We start from the raw sequence: 14,547 nt of genomic DNA on the forward strand, positions 1-14,547 counted from the left end.
TCCTGGTTACAACAAAAACCTTCTGGCAAGCGGGTACTGAGGACTAGAGTTGAGAAACACCGTGTTAAAGTACTATACCTCAAGTCAAGTCCATTATAAATGGAGAAAAAACTAAGGATGGCCTTTACATTCGTTCAGCGACATCCCTGGTGGGGAGCGGTGTATTAGGACCCTGGAAGGCACCGTTCAAGAGGCTAATCAGGAAAATGAGGCCGATCAGAAAAAGCTGTTTAACCCTTGTTTCTCCGCTGCCGTTCTCTCACTGGCATTGTGAGAATAATGATCCTAGCTGGAGGGGCTTGCTCAGTGGAAACAGGATTTGACACGCATGTCAGTGGGCGGGTGCGCAAGCAAGGATGCGGTAGTTTGCGGATCTCAGGAGGGCCGCCGGCAAACAAGTCATTCTGTGTACTTGGCACCCCCGCCCCTAAAAAGACTAAATGAGCTTGTCAGGATACTCTCTCTCCCCCTGTGCTCTTTTCTGTAACTGGCCATCTACATATTGCCATTTGCCTGAACACACATGTACAATTCATTTTTCTAGGCTATGGATTCTGCCCCCTGGTAGCAGATCATTATAATTCACCTCCCTCCACGCTTCGATCACTGGACTCACTCAGACCACTACTGGCTCCTTGAAGCAAGCCTGTGGGTCCTATACACAATTCCCTCGCCACCTAAAAAAAGCACACTTACACCTGCTACGCCCCTGCCTTCCAACTGGGTGACACATCTTGGCTGCCATGGGGAGATAATCTGGCACCTAATATAAATTTGCTATTATACAATTGGAAAGATACCTTGCAAATAATACTTATTATGTATAACCTTAACAGGCAGTAAGGTGTCATTTTAATCACTTCCTTCCAGAACGCTCTGCTGCCATTTATTGCTTTGCAAATCATTTTGGAATCTTTTTGGTCTATATATTACATTCAGGCAATAAAATAAATTATTCATCCATCTACTGTATACACAAGATAAAATCGGGAGGAGTTTAATTGTAGTGTGTGGCTGTATCAGCATTGTAATGGCCATCCCTTATCATCCATGACTGGGCATTTACATTCCTGCTGAGGTCATGGAATCAGAAGGATGGTTAATGGCCTGGATCTTCTGCCAATGATGCAACCTTGGACACTGGCCACATCTACGGATACAAACAGCTTAAAACCCAATTTTTTCCCCATAAAATCATCACCAAGCATGCTCCAGAGCTCTTGTGTGGGGAAAAAAACGATTGTGACATCATGAATATGACAAACAAGAATGGAACTGAAAGAAGGTACTGAAGAAAGATTGATTTATTTTTATATGGAATGAAATCATAGATGTTCTGAGCAAAAACTAAAGAATGATTTAATGGTGACGAATATTCTAAACAATTTATTTTCAATAATCGTATGGAATGATGGAGTTCCATAAAAAAAGTAAAAAAAATATTAAACTGTGAGATCAAACAATAACCTGACCTGAAATTGAAAGATTATGCCACTGTATAAATAATTAATACTACTTTGGGTCGTACTAGGTGAATAATGGAAAGTTCTATTCACCTTAAGAAATAACACTGTTAGATACATTTTTATGGGAGTTTTAATTTAAAACCAATGAAAAAACAAACAATGATGTGGGGATGAAAAAAAGTGATAAAATAAGAGATAGGACACAGAAAACTACCATTGCCGCAATGCTGTCATAAATTTTCAAATACTAGAGACATAGACCATGCAAAAAATTACGAGACCACATCCTTCCAAATGGCCATTATCACCCCCCCCCCCCCCCAGAAAAACATAATTATAACACTGAGTATCATTAAAAAGCAACAATGTAACTTGAATGATGTAGCCCCTAAACAAAGAGTAAAGGTGAGAAGGCAGGTTGCAAGGTTGGCAAAAATTTAAGTGCAATTAATCAGAAACCAGGGACAATGCACAGAAGCACAGCTCCCCAGGGCACTATAGCAGACGCTCAAATCGGAGAGGGTGACAGCTGTTATTGTAACCATATTACATTATTCATTTGCCGAACAGACAACATTATCCAAGGCAGAATTGTGCGCATCCTTCCAGATACCCTTACAGCAGAAAACCAAAACATCTTTCAAACACACAACAGTGCCATTTTCCCCAACCAGTATTTTGCCCTGCAATCCACTGATTGCAAGTCTCGTCCCTTAACCACAGTGCATTACCACACAGCTGCCTGTGCTACAGCAGGACTTCCCAGCACCCTCTAGCTGTGCGCTAAGTTTGTGTAGCAGTGCTGGTTTGACTTTCGAGATAAACCAACAGAATTCCCTCGTTCCATGTTTCCTGCAGAAGGCATATTAATGCTGCTGCAGCTGGAACCCTGAAGTCCCAGGAGAGTCCGTGGCCTGGTTCCGTGCATTTACCATCAGCATGAAAAATATCACTGCCACCACACCTCCAACACAAGTGTGAACTACTAATTAGAAGAACCCCACATTCATCGAGGCTGACATAACTCCAAGACCCCCCCCCCATCAACCTTTACAGTCGGCCATTAGTGTACTAACAGGGATTTGTTTACATTAGGCACGTCCAGGCTTATCCAGAAAGGGCCGCTTTGGGCGCAGGTTTTTGTTTTGGCTCAGCACTACAACTTCTGAACAAATTAACAAATCTTCAATCAAGATTGTCTTGGTCCCCGGCGAAAATGAAAACCTGCACCCACATTGGTCCCATTATGTTAATATTTGGCACCTCTGTGCACCGTTACAGCAGACATCAGGAGGATTCGGTGCAAATTTCTACATTTAGTCCCGTTAATACATTTTAGAAACATGAGCCAACGGCGGTTGAAAGGGTGGCAGCAATATTATATTATGCACTCTCCTCATATTTTAATGGAAACATGATTGATCTACCAAGTTATTGTAATGTAATGCAATATAGAGCACTTAATATTATTATTAATAATATAAAGCAGATAATATTTTCAGAGACAATACAGCGCAGCTTAGCCTCACTTTATCAGCATGTCATGGAAGAAGGGAAAGGGTACTTTATTCTCATGGCAGGAAGAAAATGAGGAAGAAAAGAGACTATTTGCTTGTCCTGTCAATCACGCATCATCTCTCCACCTCTCTCCACCCTGACAGACATCTCTCTCACCTCCCCGTGCCAGAGAAACTGGGACATGCTGAAGACTACAGCCCCATTAGGACAGAAGAGAGATTCCAAGCAATTCACACCTGTTAAATGGTGAGAAACACATCCCCAAAGGTCCCTTTCCATTTCAGAAAAGAAAATCGTGGACAGAATTTCAGACCTTTCCCTCCAACATTAATAATCTCATGTTCGACTTCTCACGTTGAATGTGTATTACCACCCTTCGGGCTTCAAAAATAAAAAGTAAAAATTACATATGAGAAAGGATGAAGGCAAAGACGATCAGCATTTTGTCAGGAACGTTTATGTCACAGAATCTCTAGGCTTAGCAGCATGATCCAGCCTCCCAGTTTCTTGGACATTTGATTCATCCTCTCTGTTTGAAACTAGAATTCCTCATGCTTCCTCATGAAGGGGAACCTCCCTCTGCACTGTGAGGAGAGAGAGACGCTGCTGCCCAGCCAACAGGATGAGATGCTGCTTTAGTACTCACACACACCTCCATTTCCCTCAACAGGACAGCAATGGCCCATTTTATGCAATTTGGAGCATAACATGCAAACACTTTCTCCTGAGGCAGGATAAAATGCCACAATGAACAACACTCTAATGCAGATTTACATCTACCGGGGGTACAAGAACTACAGAAGGCTGGAATTATTTTCACATGGAGCTCAGTTATTATGATCTCTCAGTTCCAGCATACAGGTAAAAGCAGGACTGGAGTAGTTCATCTTGATTTACAGAGTGATGATATTTCATCCCATAAATCCACCAAGTAATTATCCTTGCTATGTGATGTAGTGGGATCATCAGGTGGAAGGTGATACCCATGGCTACCCAGCTTGAAACTGACCCGTTTCAGATCGTGCCATCTGTTGTTTGTGCATTTACAAGCACACAAACAAACTCACCAAATCCAGCACTACGGAAGTTCATGTCAAATTGCTTTCACAGTTCCCTCCCTTCCATCTGCAGACATTTGTTGAATGAAGATGGAAAACATCCAACATACTTTTGCGTGCTCGACCTCAGTTATGGACTGCAGCCCTTGTCTTTCCAGTATAGTCTATTAAATTACAGTGAACCAAGCTTTTTCAGAGGCTCAGGTTCCTCTCCTCTGTGGAGTTCTAACTGCACTCTTGAAGCCCAATTAAGGTGGAATGATCCATTATGTGAGGAATTACGGGGTCACACAGTTATATATAGTTATATATTAAGTGCTTCACACTGACTCCACGTCTTAAACTGGAAAGCTTCCTATGGGTTAATGAATTAAAACAAAATCTGTTCCAAAATTGCGTTGTTGCCTCAACATACTGCACCTCAAATACAAAATTAACAATATCTGTGGCTCCTTTACCATAAAGTTTTTATTTCTGCATGTTTGTAATGTGGAAGCTTGCAGAGTATCTCATACCTCAGTTTGTTGCCTACCCAGGTCAGACCACAATCAAAATATTGGATTTTTCTGTGATCTCAAAATGTGTAATTTGATAAACAAATGTTCATAATTTATGCATTAAAAATACACATTAAGTACTTCTACAGTATTTCTGGGTCTTGTTTGACTTTATTGAATATGAAAAGTCCATACAGACATTTAACTGCTCAGGTTCTGGTAAGAAGGTGAGGTCATATTTTACCAGAGCACAAAGTACATCGACCCCAACAATCTGTCACCGCCAACTGAACATTTTGGATTGGAGGACACAAACTACCAAAAGGCAAGATGTACTGACTTGATATTGGAATGATGCCTACTGTTTGTTTGCTGGGGACTGCCAGGTCAACCTCAATCTGATGCCATAGGATGACACTATATTCATTAATTCATTCATTCATTATCCTAACCCGCTTATCCTGAACAGGGTCGCATGGGGGCTGGAGCCTATCCCAGCATACATTGGGTGAAAGGCAGGAATACACCCTGGACAGGTTGCCAGTCCATCGCAGGGCACACACACACCATTCACTCACACACTCACACACTCATACCTATGGGAAATTTAGACTCCCCAATCAGCCTAACCTGCATGTCTTTGGACTGTGGGAGGAAACTGGAGTACCCGGAGGAAACCCACGCGAACACGGGGAGAACATGCAAGCTCCACACAGAGAGGCCCCGGCCGACGGGGATTCGAACCCAGGACCTCCTTGCTGTGAGGCAGCAGTGCTACCCACTGCACCATCCGTGCCGCCCGACACTATATTCCCCAGAACAAAATTAAATAGTCTTCAACATTTATACAAGAATTACACAATAGGGAATTACACTGACAAGCATTAACTGAATCAATGTTTAACTCCGCTGCTACAAACAAAACACCATAAAGCAGCTGGAGGGAACCAAAACACCCCTGTCAAGTAATCCATACAAACGTCAAATCGTGTATCATTTCTCACCTGAGGATGGGCTACCGGTTTACCATTAATTGGCACATTTGTCAGCCTTTATCTATCGACAAAACTTCACAAACAATGGCATTTTAAGTTTTAAATTAGGATCGAATTCCTCCATCTGATCACACTACTCCCATTAGTAGAACGCTGATTACATCTGTTGTTGTTTTTTAATACAGGGCGTGAGCAATCAACCAATGATTCACAAAAAATATATAACTATGACACAGAAAATATGACCCAGGTCTCCCGGTTACTTAAAAATAACTTAGAAGTTTGCAGAAAGGCTAAACCAATAGGCCTAGCATTCAAATCACAAGTTTATAATTGCTATATATCCTTTCAGAAAATTGTATCAGTTATATTCCTGATTTGCATTCCATCGAGTATAATTAAGATGATACAAACAGAGTAGTGCCCACAATAGCTTCCACTACAAGCCAGTCATCCAGGGAAATCCAAAACGCGTTCTACGTGACACCTGCTTTAAGCAGGAAAAAAAATGAAAACTTGCAACCTGCAAGCAAGTTTCCCTGAATATATTATAAACGCTATTTATTCACTTGCAAATAACATCTACACAGATTACACCACGCAGATTTAGAACTGCGTTTGGAGCGTCTTCAGAAAAGTGCAGAAGCAATCATCAGCCGTTTCTTACTTGCTAAACGGAAAATCGCGTTTACCTGACACAGGACTCTCCGGAGCCCACTTGACGCCGGGGTGCAGAAGCTGGAAGGAGGACCGCACCTCGTGGCAGCTGTCCTGGCCGCTGGTCTGCGGGAAAGGCAGGAAAAGGGCGCACAGCAGCAGCACACCTGCCATGGCACGACCCACTAAATAGCCAAAGTGGGTTTCTCAACACTTTGAACTAGTAGCGTACTCGGATTTCTGCGAAGCAGATGTTATTAAATCACGGAATGCAGTCTAACTGAACAGGCGACAAGAACGATAGTTTTCAGTCGGCATCACAGACACCGTCGAAATTAGTAGTATCCGTTTTTTGAAAAAAATGTCCATAGATAAACATAATTTGTCTAGCACTTTGTCAAACCGCGCAGTTCACAACTTGTGTGGCAGAAATAAATATTTAAATGCAATAACCGCCTCGCATGCATTAGTAAGCTACGTAAGACTATGATCAATTTTCTGTGAAACGAATGATTTTGCGATTAACAGTAGCCTCTGGTGTCATGCCACTGCGGTCTTCAGAGATGAGTTTTCCGACTTGGTATAGGCTTCCTCTCTGCCCGACCTATTATGAGCGGAGAGATGGAGCAGTTCTGAAATCACAGGGTAGATTGTGTGCGTCATCACCCTCCGGTGGGCGCTCATTTATATAGAGCGCTATTCACATGTTGGCTAATGTAAGTGTGCTTTTCCACGCACTCCACGTTTTAATAACTGCATCAGAAATTATCACATTGGTTAACTTATTTAACACGTTGTAGCCTTTGCTCATCAGGATTTTAAATGTCAAATGCTTATGTAGCCTACTGTCGCCTACTATTGCCTTGCAAAACATGAAAAATAACCATCACGCGTAAGTAAGCTTGGACAAAATTAACTGGACAATAATTTGAATATTCAGTTGTGCAATTAAAAAGTTAGTTCAAGATGCGTTCCTAGATTTTGGGTTTCACGGACCAGTTCCTGTCGAAATTTCTAGCCGTTTTCACCGATCTAATTTTCAGTTTAGTCGTAGCTGTTTATAAACATTCAAAAGCCAATCATTGAAATCACGAAGGGAAGTCACTCCAATATCAATATCCATTTGGTGAATTCATAAACCCGGAAGATCTATGGCTTTATATTGCTTTTATTGGCCCTTTTTGTTTGACGATTTCAAACCAATGCCTCATGCATTCGCACTTAATCGCAGGTTTAATTTCGGACCGTAAGTCCAAGGCTAAAATTTAATTAAATTACGAGAATTGTTAACTAAGTGGGATCATTTTCGTATCGATCATTTCGTAGTACCAACTCATACGTTTGTTTCCTGTGTGATGCATCCCAGTTATTCAGATTTCATACGCGTTTTGGTGTCAGATTTCTGTTGGCTTAATTAGCTAGGAACTAGGATCAATTAGTTCATATTCTGCAGTATCCACATGAAAAATGTTAACTGAAATTCGCCGATGGTATCCTGCCACAATATCATAGGTTACTGGACAGTAAAGACTAGATCAGATTTGTCTGAAGGCTACAATACCGAATTAAGTGCGGGTTCTCAATTCCTATTCGGCAGATTTAAATCACTCACACTGGCATCTACATCAGAACTATGGTACAAAGGCCATATACTGCCACCTGGTGATTTCACACATGCAACAGTGATTTCTAGAATGATTCATGAAGTTGTTTTTAAGTAAGGGCGAATGGGATGCGAAATATAATTGCCCCCGTGAGTTTTAAAAAACGTGTAAGTTTCCTAGGCCATTACTTTATGAAAAAAATTGACATCCAAGATTGAATAATTCGAGCCTCAATGGACTGCATATTCGTTCAACTTCGGAAAAGATGACCGAGAGCGTAGACTGCCTACTTATTTTAAAAGGAAACCGCCTGTAGATCACATACATTTTTTACAGGAGTCTTACATTTCAGATTAGGACCCTCGAAAAGGACACAATGTAGATTAGAAAAACTAAAATTTGAGTCAAGCAAAATAAAAATCTAATCATTGTGGACTAGTTGACCTGAATATAGTTTCCTATAGACAGTTCAGATGTGTGCACAAAGTGTATAGTGGAATCACATTCAATTCAAGAAAGCCACAAAAAAATGCTGCAAAACAAACGAGAAATTCATGATTTTTATGGTCATAGCCTTGGCATTACCCTGTTTTTCTTTTTATTCCACATGCAGCAGCAATTTATGATAAATGCTTTACTAATAGGAGAACACGCTTACATTGTGCATTTTATCCAAAACTCTCGCCATTTGAGGCCAAACATTGATGGAAAAGTTTCAGGTCTACCAAACATGAAAAATGCTCATTTTTATCCATCATGTTACAATAAAATATGCATTTGTGATAACCCCTTTAAGAATGACAAGAGACAAAATGTAATTCACATTTTATTCCAAGTACTGAATCACACAAAAGAACCCATGGTTACAATGAAAACAAATAAAGTTGAGAATAACAACCATGCAAGCGAATGCAACCGAGACCATCAAATGGGCTTTTAATGTTAGATAAAAATAAATAAATAAAAAATTACTGACCTTAACAAGTCAACTTTGTAAAAGAACACTCATTTGAACACACCAAAGGAGGCTATAAAGGATTTAACACATTTCAATAAACATGTTTAAACAAAGGACCATCAATATACACTTAATATTTATTTCATGCAACTACTGTATAAGTTAAATCAACATAAAGCTGCCTAATTTTCCTCATCAAAACATTTTTTCTCCAAAACAATGTCACTCCTCAGGCATTTTAAATCGGCTGGGAAATGGCAATTTCTATTCGTTTCCCCACCATTTATTTGTTTACTAGTGAATTCCTTTATAGAGTACCTTTAGAGCAGGGGTTCTCAAACTGTGGATTGTGACCCTATATGACCCCATGTGTAGGTTTTTGTCTGTGAATGTAGGCTACTACTTCTTGAACATGACAATCCAACTATAATAAAGCAATGAGGCACCTGAGGTCATGGTATATCACCAATATAGTCACAGCAAAAATTATGAACATTCATTTTGGGGTTCCATCAGAAAATAATTTAAGAGCCCCTGCTTTAGAGTTTCTATTATGCAGTTCTAATACACAACTCTACATGATGCAATTCCACTGAGGTACTGTAATTTGAAGAAACTCAATCAACCAACTGTTGCTAGAACCTACTGGTAACCTGCTTTTCCAGTTAGGGAAAATCATGCCTTCCAGCTCAATTCCAAGAGGAAACTCCTTTTGGAATTCTGTTCCATGTTGTTGCACTGGAAAAGCCATTTCATGCTCATGCACTAGAAATAACTACTGTATAACCCCTGCTAAATAGTGTTAGGATACAAGATGAAATGCATTGTTTTTACTGCCACCCACATCTATTCCTCTGTAAAAAGCAATATCAGAAATACACTCTTTTTGGCATTAATTCCAATGGAGAAGCACACTATCGAGAGTAACCCTTGTTCCCAAATTCTGTGGAAGAAAATGAAATTGCCAACAACATTCACCTTAAATGAAGACTGATGTCACAGAGAAGGCATTCAAGACTGCTATAAATCACCTTTATATATTCACATATGCACATTACCACAAAACAATGGATTTGGATTGAATTTGAAAGCAAATCAAGATCCATTAAAACATTTGAGTTTAATAAGAAAGCAATTTTCTAAAATTCTTACAATGTAATATGATCTATTCAGGCCCACCCACCTTAATGCCTTAATCTAATCTACATTCAGTTGCTGATAGCCATTAAAACTACTAAGTTTGGTGGGGGCATAACACCGATATTCACCATTCTTTTTACCTAAATGTTTAATGTAGGAGAAACAATGTTATGGGAGTGGTTTTTAATGTTTCTCTTGGAAAAGGGAGTAAATACACATTTAATTAAATCTTAATGCAGCATAGCAGAGGCACAGCGAGAGAAGAAAATTAAACGCAGCTCGGAACATCTGGCGGATTACAGATGGATACCGTGCAATTTTCTGAAGTCTTATAAATCACTAAAATTGCAAAGTCATCCACCCGAAAACAGCAAGACAAATACGCAAATCCACCTACCCTTCATAGCCCCCGCCACCCCAAAGCCCGACTCAGCCCAGCCCGGCAATAGCACACCTGAAGCACAGCCAGACTATGTGCAAGAGAATGGAGACGTGGAACAGTCAACTCCAAAACACTGCAAGGAAAAGCAGCCACTTCCTCTCCAGCTCCTTCTCAGAGGGGAATAATACAAGGACATATCAATTAAGGAAATCCTCAAACCAAATTTAGCTAGAAATGAGGACACTCAAATCTCTTCATGGCTGGGTTTGACTCCAGGGTGAGGGCAGTCCCGGGCACGGCGAGTTTTGCATGGATTTGCACAGCACAATTTCCACACGCTGGATGCAAACCTGCAAAACTGACCGCTCCCGGGGGATAGCGGCATCCCGCGAGGAGGAGAGAGGCGCCTGGCAGTACTGCAAGTGCAAACACTGCAGTAGGTCAGTCAAAACTACCTGCACTGTGAGCACTTTGGAACTGCCCAGACCACCGGCTACAAGCTCCCATGAATTAGTACCTTTATATTTTACATTTACATGGTCCACCGTACAATCTGGGACAACTGCTAAAGACCATCTGCCCCATAAACGGGCTGCTTTGATGAACTGTTAGTGAGAGCATAATGCCAGTTTCATCATTCCAACCCCATCCCGATCTGATATCTGTAGCATCTGTGAGAACCACTTACCGTACCTAATGTTGAAGGATAGATTCAAGTCAAGTGAATTGAAAAGGTTTTTTTTGGGTTTTTTTAAAGGATGACCAAGACTGTCGCACCATTACCAGCAAGCCGAACATGTGCCACCTCCTGCCAGAAGGAACACCTAGCGCAGTAGATTCTAAACTAATACACTGACTGCACTAGATGCACCTTAGCAGGAAGATCACAGGAGAGAGGGGCAACAGTCGCACCGTTTGTTCAGTTGGGCTGCCAGGAGTCAGAGGCCTTTCTCTTGATTGATTCCGACACTGATGTTACTGGCATAAAGAAAAAGAAAAACACTGTTGGAACAACCTATCCCAAAACACTGAATTATTACAAACAGGCCTTCCTATGCTGGCTCCATGATGAATCAACAGAATTACTTTACAAACATAATTGACAGGCAGCATTGTGTGTCCATATGAACACAGCCAGTTTCACCGACAGAGATTAAACCTAATTCTGTATTAATTTAAATTAATACAAAACTATTTAACCCAGCACTAAACTTAATCTGTTTCTGAAATCAACCCAATAATGTCACACCTAGTGTTTTACTACCCAGGCCTACTTATTTGAACTAATCAGGTTCCGAGAACATTAAGTCTCTAAAAAGCATTTCAAATACAACGTAGTAAACTTTTTTTTTCTTTTTCTTTTTAAATAAGGAGGGAGTGTCCCAAAGGATCCACGCTCTGTCATTGACCCCAGTTCATCCCTCGACTCCGCCCAGAATCAAGTTAGCAAGATAAACGAAAACATGGGAAGGCTACATAAGCGGCTAAATGAATCTGAAATCTGCAAACTGTTAAAATACAAACACTTCATCGGTAAGGCCTACGATATCACATTCAAGAAATTGATAAATTCGTGCTAGATATACGCAGTCATTCATGTGGATTTATTGAGGTAGAGAGAGAAAAAAAAGAGGCGGGAGTGTCATTTTGAAAAAAGCGCCAAAGCCTGAATGGGACAACTGACTATGGTCAACCATTTTGTGACCGTCTAAAGAGGTGTTTGCTATTGGCAGCATCCAAAACATTTTTCAGTTTTCTGGTCATTGGGCGCACAACATTACTACCGTTTAATGCCGCTATCAAATGTGAATTCGGTATCAATCTTATTTTATATGCGTATTTGCATTACAATTAGCCACATTCATCAGTTAATTGACTTAATGCAATAATGTGTAACAAGTGCGGTCGAATAAAATCTGCACAAATTTAAAGACTGTTAAGCTACAGCGGAAATGTTCATATTTTCATAGGTAAAATCCGTATCCACAACAGAACTTAAAGGATCCTGGAACTTTGAGTAAACTGCAAAAATAAGACTGTTACAAGTATGACCTTTTCCCAATTACTAGCAGCTATGCAATTCAATTTTACCCAACACGTAAGTCTACAGCACTGAGTCGTCAACGTAAGGAATAAACGTGTTATCCAATTGCATGGTAGGCCTAAATGACAACTGGCACAACTCAAGTGTGGTGTTAGTAGCATTGACACCAAGTGCACGATGGCTCAGTGCATAGATCATAAAACCCATCAAGTATGAAATTTTTGATTTCTAAAGGTAGTGAGGTTCTCCGGTTTGTAGAGACACAATTCGACACAGGGGGAACTTCATCTCCCATAACACCCCACAGAACAGCCGCACCGCACATAAACAAATAACAATTCCAAGGCCCCGTATGGGAACGCTGTAGTTTGACGCCATGTGCTCAGGTGGATCAAAATGTTTTTTTTATCGAACATAAAAATGCATCATTGCAAGTTTTATTTCTGTAGCCATATCAATGCCATAAATAACGTCGCACATGAAAGTGAAATTAAGGATAATGTTTCGCAGATATTATTTCCGAGAGATATGGTGGCAGTTTATAAAGTGAAAATTCAGTCACGATTAAGGACATTTTGGAAGACAAAACGTGTCTCCATTGAACATTGATATTTAAATAAACAATCTATAAAGCTAGATGCTTGCCAACTAGTCAAATAACAGGACAAGCCTGCACAGTAGTTAAATAGTACTCACGTATCTAAACGTTATGCGTCTAAATAATACATCCTGGAGAGCGCAGTAGCAAACATGAATTTAGAGAACTGGTCACAACAAAAATGAACAAAAAAAGGTTCACCCTGTGACACGATCGTGTGAACAAGATAAGCCAGTCCCCGACGATGTGTTGTTTTGCAGTAAGACGGCAGCAGTTGCGAAGACGGACGTGTGGGCGCCATGTGAATTTCAAACTAGCTAGAACCTAGCTAGCTAACTAGAAAGCTAGTGCAGTTGGATTTGCCTTTTCCTATGATGTCGCATTCCAATGCCAACTATGTTAGCGAGCCAACTGAAGAACAAACCCGCCACTAGGAACAATAATTTGCAATTAAGAGTTTATTATAGCCAACTAGCGTTAATATAATAAATTAGTCATCAAGCCTGGCCAAGTTTCATATTCATTAGCTGAGTGGATATTTATTATAGCCAAGTTTGACATTAGAACGAGCAAACAGGCTAGCAAACATGTCACTTCAGCCCAACAGGTGGGTGATTGCAAACGTATCCATGTAACGTTAACGTTATATTATTTATTAATTCTTTAATTATCCTAACATTTTATTAGCGAATGTTAGATTGCATTACGCCAAAAACTATTCCGTTTTAGAAACCCATTTTCTGAGTAACTTAATGTTAACTTTACCTAGCAAGGGTGATTAAGGTTAACGTTGCTTGGAAAGTAATTTAAAAAAACCAAACCACCGAGATAACTACCACCGAGTTGTACTTAAGTTATTTTTTATAATTCTGTATTAAAATAATATTACGGATTTGCAACGACCACATCTGTAACGTACTCCAACTAGCTAGCCAGCGCAAATCGGCAAACACACAAAGCCTGCCTAGCGTGAAAGACATGGCTAGCTACCAAGGGATACCTTGTGCCGTAGAGAAGACGGGTCCAAGCACTCTGAAAATGAAACAATGAAACTGAAAATCGTACCAAAATAAATTTACAGATGAAGTTACCTGTCACTTAGTTTGGAATCTGTACAGGGAATAGAAGGTTTACGAAAGTGGCGCGAACCAATCGTCATGTGATGGGCCTTTTTGAGTGACTCCCAACTTCAACAGCTAAAGAGTAGAGTAGCTAGCTACATCCGCTAACCACCGAATTAGCATAATGATTTAATTTGATAAATATATTGCTAACTGATTGCACACATTCTTTTCAGGTTTATGGACCTTTTAATACGCGCAAAAGCATAATTTTAACGAAACGTAGGCTATATTATTACAATTGACAGCCTAGCTAATCAGTCAATTATTTTGGCTAACGTTATTTTAGCTGAAATAAAACTTAAAAAGCAATGCTCGTTAAGATATCATGGGTTTAAAAGATGATAGCTTTCACATAAATTGTTCCAATTTAACTCATGCAAAGAAATATTAATAAGTACTGAAATAATAAATATTGAAATGTAAATGATAATCACGTGCGAAATGTAACAACTCATTAGAGTAAAAATAAATACAAAACATGTAGATTAAATAAAACAACCAAATTA

The 14,547-nt window shown here is 40.0% G+C and overlaps 1 protein-coding gene across 1 annotated transcript in view; it reads right to left on the reverse strand.

The window, feature by feature from the left end:
• Positions 1-6,830, reverse strand: part of LOC133133682 (glypican-3-like) — an 89,647-nt gene extending 82,817 nt beyond the window's left edge. The window contains exon 1 of the mRNA XM_061249829.1: positions 6,227-6,830. Within this exon, the coding sequence (XP_061105813.1) occupies positions 6,227-6,365 (139 nt within the window). The 5' untranslated portion in view covers positions 6,366-6,830. The remainder of the gene's footprint in view (positions 1-6,226) is intronic.
• Between the last annotated feature and the right edge of the window lie 7,717 nt (positions 6,831-14,547).

Source organism: Conger conger, chromosome 7 (assembly GCF_963514075.1).
Source record: "Conger conger chromosome 7, fConCon1.1, whole genome shotgun sequence".
In the NCBI taxonomy this organism is placed as follows: domain Eukaryota; kingdom Metazoa; phylum Chordata; class Actinopteri; order Anguilliformes; family Congridae; genus Conger; species Conger conger.